Source organism: Artemia sp. Qi Xiang Cuo, chromosome 21 (genome assembly GCF_049724085.1).
Source record: "Artemia sp. Qi Xiang Cuo chromosome 21, ASM4972408v1, whole genome shotgun sequence".
Lineage (NCBI taxonomy): Eukaryota > Metazoa > Arthropoda > Branchiopoda > Anostraca > Artemiidae > Artemia > Artemia sp. Qi Xiang Cuo.
In genome coordinates this window covers 29,728,683-29,745,784 of record NC_142814.1, presented here as the reverse complement: position 1 = coordinate 29,745,784, position 17,102 = coordinate 29,728,683, and the positions used below count along the sequence as shown (strand labels likewise).

General features: G+C 33.1%; 1 protein-coding gene across 1 annotated transcript in view; it reads right to left on the bottom strand.

Annotated features, from left to right (window-relative positions):
• Positions 1 to 17,102, bottom strand: part of LOC148939429 (uncharacterized) — a 369,107-nt gene that overhangs the window by 120,463 nt on the left and 231,542 nt on the right. Inside the window, exons 11-12 of the mRNA XM_089106873.1 lie at positions 6,404 to 6,655; positions 4,365 to 4,585 (exon numbers count right to left, since the gene is read on the bottom strand). Coding sequence (XP_088962999.1) covers positions 4,365 to 4,585; positions 6,404 to 6,655 — 473 coding nt within the window. The remainder of the gene's footprint in view (positions 1 to 4,364; positions 4,586 to 6,403; positions 6,656 to 17,102) is intronic.

Below are 17,102 nucleotides of genomic sequence, written 5' to 3'. Positions count from 1 at the left end.
CTGAAAAATATCCAGCATTAACTCGCCTTGACTTATACTTTTTTAACTCTTGTTTTCAGCATTATTTTCAAATTTATTCGGACAATACTCCTCTATTTGAAGTAAACCGCACGAAACTTTGTATTTTAAGATAAAGACACACAACTTGATTCTCTAACGTGAACAAGAAATAAAATAACTAAAATATCTTTATCTCTGGCCTCTGTTAATAGAGAATACAAGTCCATTTTCCTGTCATTTCTTCATGGAAAAAGATAGTTTCCTTGAGTCTTTCTGATAGTTCTGTCCCAGAAAATGGAAAAAGACTCTGGAAAATCGGGGTTAATGGAGCGCAAGGTCCAATTTTTTCGAGAAACTAAGCCCTGTAAAAACCAGATAAATTGTTATTACATAGAAAAGTTATGAGACTTAACAGCTTTTCGCTCCTCTAATAAAACTTTATGAAGGACAAGACTTTTTTGTCAGATCTACAAGTTTACATTCGAGATGAAATATACTATACGACGAAGTTTTTGCTGAAAACATTTAATCGAAGAAAAAGTTAAGCTAAAATTTATTGAGTACCGAAAGGTCAAATGAAGTAAGTAGCACATAAAGGATTTTCAAATAACTACTTTATAATTTTTGTTTTTGAAAAAAACACGTTTTACAAATGAACTAAAAAGGGAAAAATAAATTTTTCGGTTCTAAAGAATACTTTTGACATACATATTTCAAAGTTTTCGGAGTATTCTGAATGTTGTGAACTCGCTTACTCAAAATTATAAAATGTTCTAAGAAGTTAAATGTATTGCGCATTTTCAGTCAACTACATATTGATATCTAAATATTTACTATACAATCTAATTTTATGAATGCTACGGATGCCAAGTTCACAGTTCTTTATTTAAGTAAAATGCGCACCACGTTTAAATTTTTAGAAATTTTTCAAAGTTTGAGTAAAAGAGCTCACATGATACAAAATATTCAGACAACTTTGAAGCACGCATATCAAAAGTGTTCTTCAGAACCGAAGAATTTATTGTCCCCTTTTTAGTCCATTTGTAAAACGTGGTTAAAAAAATTATAAAGTATTTAGTAATAAAATAAATTTTTGTAACGGTTTCTATTTTTTTTAAACTGATCCACAAAATTACTATCAATATTTCAAGATATTTATTTTAGATGAAATCTTTTATTATCTAATTAACTTAGTGAACGATAATATTAACTTTTACACAATCAAATTTTAGACAAAATTTGTAAGCGCTAAAGATTGCAATTGTCATCACTTATATTGCACACATAATTGACTTCGGATGGTCTAACCATTTATCTAGCTGCTATCAAAACCGCTATCGCTGAAAAAGTTTTATATGACCCACAGACTCTTTGGAAATTCCGGCCTCGTACAACTGTGCATTCTGGTGATAGTCCCCAATGTTTACTAGTTTCAGAATGGGTTTCCTATTTTGAAAATCAGTTTAAAAAGCCAAATAGTAGAGTAGAAAGTGTTTTTGATGCACAGTTGTCCGAGCTTCTGGTTTCCAAACCCAGACCTAATAGAGTTAGGGTTGCACCGTCTGGTATTAAGACGATAGTGCATAAACCTATGAAAAAAAAGTTTTCCGCAGGAGTGGATATTAAATGTGCACAACACTTTCCGACCGAGAGTGATGTGTTATTCAGTTATTTGTCCTTAGCTTTTCAGATTATTTTTAGTGTTGGCATTGTTCCAACTTATATTTGCCTTGGTGACGTAACACCTTTCCTAAGAAATAGAAAACCGCATTCTTCTTGCTCGTCGTATAAACCCATCTGGGTTTCTAGTGTTTTTGCGAAGATTTTCGAGTTTTTGATCGTAGACTGGGTAAATGAGCATTGTACTATGCCCCCATTTCAGTTTTGGCTCCTGGAAAATTACTCTATTTTGATTTTGTTTCTATGTTTATGTTATGTGTTCATAGCTCGTTCTTTTTCTTTCTTTTTTTTCATTTATTTTCCTATTATTCCATCGCGTTTTGTCGTTTAACTGTATGACGGGAAATAAATATTTATTCATTCAATTTCTATTCGTTTTGTGTTTCATTTATTTATTGATAGTGATTTGTGGTAGTTTTACGCTTGGAAGATTATTTGACTTTATTTCTGCTTATTTTTGGCGTAATGGAGCTCTTCACTTTTCTCTGAAAAACTTGTTGTGCGGAAAAAGCTTTTTAAATTAATTATAAAAAAGAAACACTGTTGTTTACTGTTTAAGATTTGTAAGTAAAGCAATAAAAAAAACAACTATAAATCCATTTAGAATTTGAGACAGCTTTCTTGTGTAAAATAGTCTCAACAAATAAAGTTTCCAGGAATGGCATGAACCCAAAGCCCATGGAGAAAGGATCGTAAACTATGCAAGTGTCCCATTGGTTATACAGATTTCATAATGGAAATGAGACATGTTTGGTCTTGGGTATTCAATTCGCTCGAAACTTTCGGAATCAGTCTTTGGGCCAAGAATTTCTTAAGTTCTATAAGGAATGCATCCTCTACGACGAGGATGTGTCGTAGTGAGCGCAGATACGGACTGAAAAGCTTTTTAATTCTGATCTGTTGAAATTCGAGTGAGCTCTTCCGGAACGTTCGCCAGGCGAACATTCCCATTGTTCCCCAAAACTATACTCCAGAAGCGGTCGGTTTACCTGAGTAAATCAAAATATACTGTGCAAACCTTATTTTTCAAATTATTTACAATTCCTTGGGAATCGTTTAAGGGATCGAGTTGAAACTTTGAGGGAACATGGGATTGTAGGGGATTCAAGTGAAATTATGATTTTAATTCGAGAAGGGCGGGGGGAGGAGAGGTAAGTTGGAAGACTATGTACGTTTAAGTCGACCAAGCGACATGTCTAAAATATCTTGGGAACGGCTTGGGAGATGGAACTGAAACTTTCATGCACTGTTGAACGGAGGGGGTATGATTGGGCAAGGGAACTCAAATTAGGTTTAAGGGAAGTGGGATATGGCTAAACAATTTTTCCCTCCATTCCATCAATAAATAACGTTTTTGTAATATAATCTCCTGTGAGATTTATAATTTATGAACGTTTAAGTTGGGAAATAAAATAGAAAGACTGCCAGTCTGTCGAAAGGGCGTATCTACAATATCTTCAGGGCGGCTTAGGTTTTTCAGTTGAAATTTTTAGGGAATGTCAAGGAAAAGGCAAGTTTGTTACAGAACTTATGCAAGTGAATCATTTAAATTAAAAAATGTTTTAGTCAAATAAATTAGAAAGGTGAGAACGTTTTATCTGATTTTTTTCTGTTTTTCAATAAAAACACTTTTTTAAATGAAATAAAGCATGACAATAAATTATCAGAAGTTCCCCTGTAAAAGAAGAGAACCCACCCCCGACGCTAGAAAACAAGAGTCATGTGATTAAAAGTTAGTTTTATTTTTCGCAATGCCTCAAGAATTAAATGGCTTATTTATTAGTATATAATTTAAATATTTCAATTTGTAGTTCAAATGTTTTAAAAGGAAATCGATAAACAAGACACTTGCAATCATCAACTGGCTGTAGTTTTTACACTCTGAAAAGCTTTCAGTCAAGCCCTAGTTAAATTCTAGCTGGGTGTTAAGGGGTGATTAAGTCATTATTTACAGAATAATTGATGTTCTTTCATTGATCACATATGGAATTTATTTCCTACATTTTTGGATCAAATTTATTGCGTCTCAATTCTTCAATTTCAGTGCTCCTGCTGCTTAAACTTTTTTTATCAGCTGATTATATTGTGATTGTAAATTAACTCTTTTTTCGGGGGGGGGGGGGGTGTATAAAAGGAAGACTTATGGTTATTTATCAGACATCTTCATTGAAGGCTGAAGGAGTGATTACTTAGTATGGCACATTCTCTAGACGTTTAAAGGACTTACAATGGCAGGATCAAAATTATACGAAAATATATTTTTCTGGGGAGGGGGTTGGACTAGATCAATCACAGAGGGAATTATTTTCCTGTATTTTTTGGAACAATCTTGGGGTTTATTCTATGAATCATCTCCTTTCACTTTTTTCATCCCTCCAAGAAACAAAATTTCGACTCAATTTAATCGTATAAACAAATTCAGTGCCAAGATAAAATAAAAATAAAATATAAAATATATAAAATAAAAAAAAGGAGATAAAATAAAAAAAAAGGAGGAGTTCAAAGGAATTAGAAAAGGTCCGAAACTACGGCAATGTTTGAGGTTTAAGAGTTAATAATTATATAATGGTAATCAGTTACAATAACATAAACGACTGTCTGATAGCCAAGCATTTTTTAACAAAAGAAAATCTTAGTTCTAAAAACTTCCTATTTCTTAGTATTTTATAATGAGATTGTCATACCTTCATGGTAAAGGGCAAAGTGTAATTTCGAACTGGTGAATCTTGTCGAAAGGTCGTCTTGTTAATATATTCAAACAGGTGATTAGTATCATTCGCCCTTGTTGCCCAGTACCTGTTATTCATCACCTGGAACCTAGGATTTGGATCTCGCATCCAAGATCCATATAGGGAATCGGTATAATGAAGATGTACTGGCTTTCCAATCGCGGAGAGAACACAGTCTGAAAAAAAAGACATCCTATTTTACTAGCAAATCAATGTTGTTTTTCTCAAATTAAAGGTAGATGTCATTAGTTTACGATAAATAAGTCTTCTATTACATAACTTGATAAAGTGTTAGGCCACGGGAGGTAAAACCCCTTGCGGTAACTCCTGCTTCATTCCTATCAAAAGCTTCTGTTTTTTGCATATTTAAGTTATTACCTAACATTTACAAGTGATTTCAACCATGAAACAAACCAGAAACCGAAAAATAATTAAATTTTTTATCAATCATTTTTTTAAGGTCAAAATTTCGAAATGTATATGGCATTTTTTCAGAGATATTTCGTAAATGTGTTATTACACGGTGACTAAATCAACGCGTGCCAAGCTGAACTAATTTAGATTGGACTAAAGGTAAAGGTTAGGCTGAACTAACAGGTTGAATTAAATCAACCTGTGACTAAATCAACGACAAGAAATATTTGTTGTGCATTTATGAAGTAACATAACTGCTTTGTGTTTTTATATTCAGTGTTTGCGCAAGACAAGTAGTCTGATCTTACGTTACCAGCCTCTGGAAGGCAACACAAAATTCACCTCGCTAATAGTTTTTTCCTGTCCCACGCAAAATCTAATCGGATTTTTTAAGGCGATTTGAAACAGTGAACGGATCATTTTAATCCCTTCTGAAATTTCAACTCTTGAACTGAGAATCGAAAATGTTGAGATATCGTCGTTTATTTTGGTGTAGCTTCTTTTTAATAAAAATAGTTAAATTAATATATATTTTCTACTGGGAAACTCAATCAGTCAAAAAAAGAATCAAACTCTATGAAATTATGGCAAAAATGAAATTATCATCATGTTTCAAAGGGAGGGATGGGAGTAAAGTCACCCCTTACATAAATTCAAGGCTAAAGCTCATAATTCCTTCAATACTAACTTTTAACTATTTATATCAGCATGGGCATTGGCTTAAGTTCATAACAGCTTGACTTGCTAAAGATGTATTAACAAATTCTTAATAATTGACTTGTCAATATCCTTCATGAAAATTATTTGGAGGATTGAAGTCCTCGACGATAATCATTTTGAAATGGTCAAATTTATGAACAATTAAAAAAATACCAAGGGAAATAGCTTTTAATTCTTCTGATACTACGCCAATTAAAAAAAGAAAATTCCGGGGATAGTTTTGACGGCATTTTGGCAAATAAATAATCCCGGTAATTCTCTACTGTTATTGACTCTTCAGTTCCACAAGAGGAAACGAAAGATCATTGTAAAAAGACCTAAAAACAATAAAGTTCGTATAATATACTAAAGAGCAACACTGGTCCCATAATAAGACAAATTAGAAAAAGATTGCGAAGAAAAACACACAAAATGTGTCACAAGAAACCAACTGAGTTTAGATTATATAAAAAAAGAAAAAAGTAGTAGATATTATGTAAATTAAGATTTTCACCATGAAAAAAAACTTTCGGGGAAGTCAAATATATTTTATTCTTCACGTTAATTTGGAATACACATTTTTTTAAAGACTTCAGTTACCAAAGAGAAGTATTCTCCACAGGGAAGGGGAACTCCCACCATAAAAGGTGCAAAAGGTTCATCAATACACTATAACATACCATTTTAGTGGCAGTGATGGTCGTGACGCTTGGAATACCGGGATTTTTCAGAAACTTGGTGGCAGTTTAGCTCCCAGTAGGCCTATATATATTTTTTTTCAATCCAAAAGGTTTTTACTTTACAAGAGAATATTTTTTATTTTCAAAATGAAGCTTGTGCTTTGACACAGGAAATGATATACTATGCACTTGAAAACTTACCTTGAGTTCTATTTGGAAATCCAGAATAAGTTTCATTCCCTAAAGGCCTGATAGACATCTTACCGACGAGGTCGTACAGTCCAAGACCTGACTCCCTACATTTATCTGATAGAGTAGGACATGTCGGACACGATGGAGTTGGGGGACATATATCTTCGATATCAACAAGTTCTGGCGGTGGTTGACCATACAAAGTGGTATCTTTCCCTCCTGTGTAAGACGGTGGTGGAGTCTCAAGGTTTGGGTCGACAGCTAAAACATGTATTTTTTTTTGTTCAAAAGAAATGTTTGTCGAAGTAATGAAATTATAATGAAAATAAGCTTTGAAAATTATCTCTTTTCACTGATTTCCATACCTTTTGCTTATACCACTATTTTCATTTGAGTGGTCTATATACTACGACCCCCATGTTTATTTTGAAGCATTGTAATTTATTTTTGCTTCAGTCGATTTATGGAACCTAGCATATCAAAAATGCCCATTAAATCCTTAATTTTTTTGCCTAGTTTCAATTCAAGGCTTTATACATCAGCAGGATTTCTGTTTGAATAAATCAACAAATGACTCTGACAGAGTAATCCCTCAAGAATCCTTTTCCAAATGGAAAATTGGTTTTAAGCAAAGATATTTCATCAGTACCTTGTCCTAAAAGTTTCCCTGTTAAGTTATCACAGTGATCCGAGTGCCTACATGCTTGTCTTGTCGCCCTGACAAGCCAAGGTAAATAGAGATAAAAACTTTGTTAACTGTGTGCTAAATTTAGAAGCTATTTCAAATAAAATTCCAGACAAAACTGCACTATTTTATAAATGTCCGATCAAATAGCACAAGAAATTAGAGAAACATAAGCTATATCATGGTATTTGAATGGAATTACTGAAATGTTCAGGGCTAAGAGTTGCAACATTTTGAGATACATCATTTAGGCTTAGGAGAGGGAATATACCCGCAACAAAACTTATTTTCAGTAGATTAAGGACTTGAAGACTTTACTTTTACTACCTTAACTTTTGTCGTTAGTAATAAAGTTAAGAATTAAGTTTGTTTGTGGTCTACTGCTTTATCCTCTTTGCTGGTAAAATTTCCTATTAAACAATAAGTTTCCAATATTAAATGTAGTTTGAAAGTTATGAAGGGATAGGAGGAAAAATTTGAGTAGATACTATTTAGTAATTTTCATAAGTAGCATAAACAAATTTAAAATGAAATGGAATTACTACTGATGGAATGATGAATCAGACTTGGAAATCCGATGGATAGAACGTTTTTTGAGAATCTTAATCGGCAGGAGAATCGTGGAAACTTTCTGGGTTCTTAAGACGATATTCTATGTTTGACAAAAACTATATTTTATTTCAAATTGGACTGCATAATTCATATGTAAACATTGATTGAACTTTTGCGGAGGAGGATTGAATGTTTCTTACAGTATTCCTAATTCATTGTTTCCACGTTTTACTTAATTTACCGAGTCTACCTTTCGCCAAAATTTGAGATGCTTACTTTGAGTCCTTCCTCTGATCCGATTTGTTCCAAAATTTATATACAGCTTTGATTTACCAAACATTTTAATATTCTGATATATCTGAATCTCAAAAATACTTAAATATTTCTGTGAAAATTTTGAGAAATGCTTCTGACAATGTTGACAACGCTGAGGATATTATTTGAATCCCAGACTCAGACAATATCCTCAACTTCCGAGGAGTTTATTGCAGAAGAAGAGTTTCCGAAATGATGGTCAACAATTACAATCCTTCAATATTAAAATTATGGAATGTCAATATGGAACCAATGAGCAATTGCACGATATATTCCCAAATATATTTCGAAATCGGAGCCAACTATTGTAAATGAAAGTGCAGCAAAAGCCATTCGAAAGATTCGTCGAGAGGAAACAAACATTTCCCGAAAACTTTAATAAGTATTATTGTTCCAATAAAACCGGAACAACGATAGTGTGTCCTTAGATTTGAAGGTATTTAGGCTACGGGAGTATGTTCAAGTATTTTTGATAGATATGAAAAACACCCTCTTCATAATCCTGATTATGACAAAGTTATGAAAACTCAGAAAAGAGTATCGATACTCATAATGAATTGCAGCCAACTAGAAATAAACACATTACTGTTAGGAATAAGATCGTCAATTGGAGAATGGATCTTTTCAGGCACATGCAATCGACATTCTTGAACGTCCTACAGAATTTGTTGAAGCAGATGTAGACGATGAGTTCCAAGATATTGAAATCACCAAAGAACAATTTCAAGCAGCCCAAGCAGCTATGAATATGAAGCAAAAAGAACTGTTTGCTTCAGTTACACAAAGTACTCAGAAGCACTTGAATGGCAGTACCCGACGTATTCGATTATTTGTTCCGGGCGGAGCTGGCGTTGGAAAAACTTTTACATTCATTACTTTGAAAAATCAGTTCGACTGTTACTTTGTAAAAAAGCAGTGAAGGTTGGAGCTTTAACTGGTATAGCTGCAAGACTAGTTGGTGGATCTACATTGCATTATTTTCTAAAATTGCTTGTTCAAAAGGCTTGTTCGTATTCTCTGTGTAAAATCAGTTCATGAGGTTAACTCTGTCCTGTCACATGGAGCACAATATTAGTAATTTCTATTAGGATTCAAAATGGCCAATTTTGCCTCAATGTTTCACATACCTACGGTCAATAAATAATAATAATAAAGATCTCAAAACCTACCAGGTTAAAGAAAATAAGGGACAAGACTCAGTTATCCTACTTCACAAGAGTTTCTACTCAAAGACAATGTTTGCTAGAATGTGTTATGAAGCCAATCTCTCATCGCCATATTTTGGACTAGTTTTTTTTATCTATTTCAAATTTACATAGCTTGCTACATAGAACAAGGATCCGTGATGGGTTTTCACCCTCATAAACAAAGCTAAAACATCCGGCCCTGAAAAAAAGTAAAAATAAAAAGGGAGATTTGAAAAAAATAAAGCAAACAAAGGGTCTTCATTCAATACCTATTCAAAATTTGTAACATTTATGATTCTTTACATTACTTAACAAAAGTAAAAATCGTAGTAACTAGCTGTAGACTATAGAGAAGGACTTAATCGAAGGAAAATGTTGAGTTCTAGTGCATTTTTCTAATAATCTTTAGTGCTTATACTTAATAGTGAGCTTGGCTTTTGTATTATCAGTGGGATTTAACGGGTGGCAGGACACTCTACTACACTGAATTATTAGCTTGTTTTCGGTTTTAAACTTACTCTTTACAGAGGATCATCTTTAAAACCATTTTCCCAATCCTTAATCCGCTGCTTAAATAATTGTTATTAGCTCCAGTAGGGTCTTGTGACTCCGAAATAATAATTTGCAGGCATGAGAGGGCTCTTGCATGGAAAGTTTAGTGTCAATCTATCAAGGCCAACTACATCTCCAAATGAGAAACTCATTATTTTCCCTTTTATTTTTTATAACTGATGTCAATTTAATTGCCTGTGGAAGAATACAAAAACAAATCGAATCAAAAAGTTTCCCTACATGAAGAAAATTGTAACATGATGGGCTCTCGGACTATCTGTCTTGTTTTTTTTTTTCTACAATTAGCCATGTCTTGATGCATACTACTGCAAAATACTTGATTTTTAATTCAATATCAACAAGCGCGCACCTGAGAATTTATTTGAGGGCGGGCCAAAAATTGAATAAAAATGCAAACTCACCAAAAAGGATATTAAATTACTTTGACATTCCATAAAAATACAGGGCATATAACAGGGAATTGTAAGGTAGGAAGTTGTGGTATATGAAAATATAAGATAAGGAGTTACAGGCACTCAGCTCAATAAACGAATTGTACCGGTTCAGATATTTTGCAAGTTAAAGTGGGATATTGCATTAGAGCTTAAGTTTTTTATGATTACGTCAATATGTATGTTTTTAGATGCAAAATGAAGAAACAGCACACTAAATTATCATTGAACACAGTACATTAAATTATCCACAATTGTAGTATTCATTCAGACTTTGAACTGGAAGGTCACAAACAAGTTTTAACTTTGAGCTTAATGAGGTTGCACAAAAAGTTCAGCAAGTGATTGTGAAACAATTCAAATAGGATTTTGTTTCGAAGATATTAATTGGTGAAAAAACATATGCAATAAAGAGAGATTCACATGATTTATTGTTCATTTCTGTTTGTTCAGCTTGAAACATTACTAAGGACAGTTTGGCTGACTTTTGCTATCCAGTTGCTTTCAGGTGAACATCTAAAGCAAATTAAATATATAACGGAAACTAAGGATTATAAGTTGACGGAATTTAAATTATATTGTGAAAGTTATTGGAATTTATTTGAACTTGACATTTCACATTTGCAGAATTCCAGCTGTTAACATATTGATTGCGACTATGCGTTTGATGGATGAAGCCCTTGCTTGGGGTGCCTAGTGTTTATGACGAGGGGATTTACGATTTTCTAAGTGGCCCTTCGGATTGTTTTTTTCTATTTGAAATTTGGATTATTTGGAGCAGTTTTTTATGAAGAGGGGTGAAAGCCGTGCCCAAATTAACGCTGGCTTAGCAAATCACACGTAATGGACCCATGTGAATAAAAAAAATGGTCCTTAATGAGGTAAGCAGATAATTAAATTTAATTTTGTTGTCTGGAAATAATCATGGGACGTAAAAGAAAGGAACCTCGTAATATTGGTGATGATACAGAAAACACTCGGAGGGGAGAAGGGGAATATGATCTCAACGTTACTGCTAGTAGCACTGATTCTAAAAATAAATTCACGATTTCAACAGTTGCGGAGAGTCTAAATACTGTTATCAGTTTGGTAACAGAAAATGGAAAAAAGCTATATTCTTTAGAAAATAGGATTAAGGGAATTGAAGATAAAGTGGCAAATTTGGAGATATCACATGCAGGATTTGCAAGGCAGCTGACTGAAAATGACGAGCGAGTGAGGCAGCTTGAGCAAGTCAAAGAATCTCTAAAGAATAAGTAAAAAGTAATTTCTGATGATTGTATAGCTCAGAGTAAAGAGTAAAATAATTTGAGTATGAGATTGGCCAGGCTGGAGTTTGATAAACTGGAAAAGAATATTATTGTATGGAATGTCTCTTGTGAATCAGAAAAAAATGCGAAGGATATCTTCAAAAGTATTCTTACGGAAGGACTCGAAATGGCTCCAGTCCCACCATTCAAGGTAACCCAAGCGAGTGAGCAACAGAAATTTATTCGTGTTGAAGTATCTGATAAAAAATCGAAAATTGATATTTTGAAAAATGCCAAGAAATTAAAAGGTAAAGCAGTGTCGTCGTTCCGTGATATTTACCTCAGTAATGATGTCCCAGCTGAAGTTCGCGAAGCAAGAAATGATTTGTTGATTAAAAGGGTGAAATTACGCAAATTAGGAATAGATGCTTGGATCTCGAAAACTTTTCCGTCTGTTTTACTTTGCAATCGCCCCAACGGAACACGTGCTAAATATTCGCCAGACGATTTGATTCGTGAACTTGATTATGCACCGAATAATCAATCATTTCGTAACCAACATAGCGGTAATTAATGAAGCTTACGAGGAAAAATAATTGTTCGAATTTATGTTCCCATTGATTAACAGGTAGCAGGTGATTAGTTGGTGATAAAAATAAATTTTGGCGGGAAATTGAAGGAGTTCATGGTTTATGGTTCATACAGTTCATAGTTGATTGTTTGTAGCGTAAAAAAAGTAAATGTATGAGAAGGCACCCAATATGCAAGGTGTACCCTTTTGAGGCATTGTTGTGTTGTTGTTTTTTTTGTTTTTTTTTTAATATTTCTTTTTCTGCTGTTGTTATTTTTTTATCTCATTATTATTATTGGTGTTATTATTGTTATTGGGCAGCATGTAATAAATTTAAAATTAGATTGTATTGAAATGTGTCCCCTGTGGAGTCGTACTCAAGTTTGTCTATTTGGCTTTAATATTGGATGAAAGATCGGTGTCTCCTCCAGGACAAATTAACGCATTGGGGCTGGAAAACAAGAAGGTTAATCTTGTAAGTAGGTATAATGAAATTTTTGATGGAAGTGGTGGGCCTGGTGGTTATTATAGGTTGGAGTTTGAAGAATCTAAATATTTATTTGCAAATCAAATGCGGATGGCATGTAGTAATGTTTCTGATAGATTTAATGTGTTCCATTTGAATTGCCAAGGATTGAATTCAAGTTTAGATTTTATAAATTAAATTTCCAGTTTATCTATTTTTCAGGTAATTGGACTGACTGAAACTTGGTTAAATGATTATAATTCGGAACTTTTACATATTTCAGGTTATAATCTTTACACGAAAAATCGTCAACTTCGCCGACACGGGGGACTGGCAGCGTATATACGTTCTGATATACGGGCAAGTGTCCGAGAGGATATTTTAATATATAAAGAAATGGTTTTTGAGTCTTTTATTTTGCAGTTAGAGCTGTCTGGACGTTGTGGTTATGTTCTGATTGTATATAGGCCACCGTCAGGATCTCTTATTGAGTTTTATGAGTTACTTGAAAAACAATTGAAAAAGATCCCACATCGAAGTTCTATTTTTATAATGGAATATTTTGACATTGATCTATTGGATAATGGTTCACTTACGGACAGATTTTTAAACCCGATAATTTCAATTGGTTAATTACCTGCTTTTTGTATTATTACTCGTTTTACGAGGACGTCGTAAAAATTTCTGAATAACGTATTTTAAAATTATATGTCAGGTAGTCCGAGCGTTCTTAAAAGTGATACTTCTGATCATTTTGGTGTATTTGCAAGTTACTCGGTATGCGTTGATAATAAAAATTCCTCAAAGAAGAGCAGTCTCAAGCTGAGGATGTTACTCGATAAAGATGCACTTCTGAAATGTAGAAATGAGCTAGCCAATAAGGATTGGAATGGAGAGTTTTCAATCTCTGCGGATATTGACTCTAAGTTCAGAGTCTTTTACCAAATAATTAAGCAATCCCTGGAAAAATGCTCTAAGAATATTAACAACAATAGAAGAAAACCTTCAAAGCAGCCTTGGATTACTCCAAGTTTATTGAGATCGATAAATAAGAAGAATAATTTGTATGAGAAAAAGGTACATCATCCCTGCGATGTAAATGAGCTAATTTATAAGAGTTATCGTAATGCCCTAAACAGACTCCTGCGAAGAGCTAGACAAGATTATTATAAAATAGAACTTGAAAAAGCATCTGGAAATCCGTTGAAAACATGGAATGTGATAAAAAGCACTTTAGGACAATCATCTGGAGGAATCCCTCAGGAAATATTCCGTACAGATGGAACCAGCCTTAAAAATCCAGAGGAAATTTGTGAAGAATTTGCTAACCATTTTTCGACAGTTGGAAGGAGAGTGAAAGAGTCGATTATAATCAAACCAGGCGACCAGGCTTTTCAAAATTACCGTAATAAGAAGATGGAAAACTATTTAAATATACTCCCAGTTCAAGAATCTAAAGTTCGAAGCATTGTTTATGGTATGAAAGGTACCGCTTCTGGCTCTGATATTGTTTCAATTAGAGTAATAAAAACACTTTGGGATGTGATTGCTCAAACTTTTGTTTCAATAATTAATCAGTGTCTAAAAGAGGGAGTGTTTCCGAGTTGTTTTAAATCAGCGAGAGTAATACAAATACATAAAGGAGGGAATACTGGTGATGTTGAAAATTATAGACCAATTTCGATTTTACCCATTATGTCTAGGATACTAGAAAAATGCTTTTCAGTCAGAATTTATCAATATCTGGAAGACCAGAGAATATTTACTCCTACACAATTTGGATTCCGTCAAGATCGCACTACTGAGCAAGCAAACATATATTTGACTAGCATTATTAATATGGCACTGGATAATGGGTATAAAGTGGCAACTGTATTTTTAGATATTGTAAAGGCTTTTGATACGGTCAGTCATGATATTCTCTTAATGAAGTGTGAAATTTATGGGATTAGGGGTCCAGCTCTTTCGTTTTTACGTTCTTTTTTGTCTTGTAGAAAACAATATGTTCAAATTGGTAACATGGGTTCTCATGAAAATTGTATTGAGTGTGGAGTTCCACAGGGTTCGGTACTTGGACCCTTATTATTTTTAATTTTTGTGAATGATCTTCCACAGTCTGTTAGTAAACTGGAAACAAGAATGAGTGGGATTGTCAAAAAGAATAGTGCGGCTACAGTGCCTATGTCTGCTGATGATACTTCTTTAGTGGTGATCGCAAAGTGTACGATTGCTACTTGAAAGTGCACGAGAATCGGTAAATAAGGTTTAAAGATGGGTGAGAGTGAATCAGCTAAAGGTGAACCCCTCTAAGAGTAATTTTCTTATATTTTCGAGGACATCGAATTATTATCCATGAATACAGCATATAGCATATGAAGATGGTATGATTGCTTGTGTAAAGGCAGTAAAGTATCTTGGCATTATTATAGATGAGACTCTCAGTTTCCGATCCCATATTGAAACTTTATCCCGGATTCTATCACGTAATTTGGGGATGATTCGTAAACTTACATATATGTTTCCAATTAGTATACTTAGGCCTCTCTATTTGTCATTAATCCATCCCTGTATTGTGTATTGTTCTTCTGTATACATTGGTACATTTTCTTCAATTGTTAGTCCTGTGCGAATTATCTAAAACAAGTCTATTAGATTATTACCAAGAAAATCAGAAAGAAAATCGGTTCGAGAAGTCTATAGGGATTTTAGGATACTGCCAGCGGCGGGTCTTCATCATTTTTATATATTAGTATTTATGTATAGATACAATATAAAGCAGCTGCCGGAGTGCTTTAATGGTTGGTTGTACAGCCGATGGAATATACATAACCAAAATACTAGGGGTAAAAATGATTATTATACTCCACCTATAGTGTCTGCCAGGTCCACGTTTTCTTTTGTTATAAAGGGTATAAATTTATGGAATAATTTGGATAATGATATGAAGAAACTTGAAAATTTTAGTGGTTTTAAAGCAAAACTGAAAGAAGAATTATTAAGTAAGTATGAATTCTAGTTTTGTTCGTTTTGGAGGTGACTTGATTTGATTTAATTTAAATTAAGTTGTAATTGTTTGTTGGTTTGTGAGTGCGACCCCACAACATGAATATGGTATGTAGTTGCTGTCCCTGTACTATTATTATTATTCTTTATTTTTTTTTCTTTCTTTTCTTTTCTCTCTTTTTATCTTTCTTTCTCATTATAGTGTATTTAAATGATGTTATATGTATGTATTTTTTTTTTTTACCTGTTTCACCCTACGTCAACCGTTTGGTTTTGGGTGAATCATATTGATTTTTGTATTTAAACTTTTGTTAATTAAATATATCACTATCAAAATTGCACAGTACATTAATACTAAATATTACATGTTACATACTACATATTATATACACATACTACACATACTACATACTACATGTTACATACTACATATTACATTATACTACGGTACATTAAATTATCCAAGAATCGCAGTTGGGACTATGCTGCAAGATCATATCTGGCTTCACTGGATTCAGAAAAATATTTGACAATATCCTTCTCATTTACAGCTCAGTTTATTTAATAGGACAGAGTGAGTTAACGAAAATTTTTATTATGGAGACAATCCATCTTTAAAATCTAATCAAGCACAATATTTTCATCGTCTTTTAGATGCTTTCATTACTGAATCAATGGGAACATTTGTACTATAGGGACCTACTATCTGACAAAGCTAATCAAAGGCAATATTTTCCCCATAATTCAGACGCTCTAATTAAATTATTTTTATAGATAGCTGACAGCTAAGTTGAGAACCACCAATGCTTCTCAATGATCTAAAAGAAAAAAGGGAAAAAACCTAAGAATTACGAGCAGCCTAGCTATTCAGATAGCGAAGATATACACACTGAAGCGAAGACCTTCACTGTTCAACACTGAACCAAGCATTTCTTAAGATTTATCTTAACGTTTCGAACTACGTTCAGTTATGAAGATGATTCCAAAACTCAATAAAATAAATAACACAATAGAAGAGATGAAGTTTCTCAGTATAAACTGCTCTTTATTGTGAAATTTTTAGTAAGAACAAGGAATCAAATACGTCAACAGAGGGTGAAGGTGGTCATTACTCATTACTACAAATTCATTAAAAAAAAAAAATTACCGAAAAAGAAGTTTATCAAAAAAAAAGTAAAGCACCATATTAAGCCACATGACGGGCAGAAACTAAGTCATATAATAATTCGAATTTAGAATTTCTTCTAGTTACTATAAAATAATAAAAAAACAAAAACAAAAAAAAAACTGACATTAAAATCAAAAACCACATCAAACATAAGGGTAACAGACACTGATACAGATGAGTAAATAAATCCTGAAAATAGGGGAAATTAAAAAGAATATTCAAGTCAAACTTAAATCGAACAGAAATTACTACAAACAAGAGGTCTATATATTATATGTTATTTTTTGGTTTGATTTGATTATTTATTTTAATTTCAGTTTGCTTCTGTTTTTTTACTATTTGATAGTAATTACGGGCTGTTTTAATTCGGAACCATTATAGGACTTGAGATATTGCAGACGCATTCTTTTTGATAACATGGATGCACCTATAGTATTCTGATTTAATTGACTATCTCACTCGACATATCCTGGAAGTTTCAACTTTATACCCTTAGATTTTCCTGAG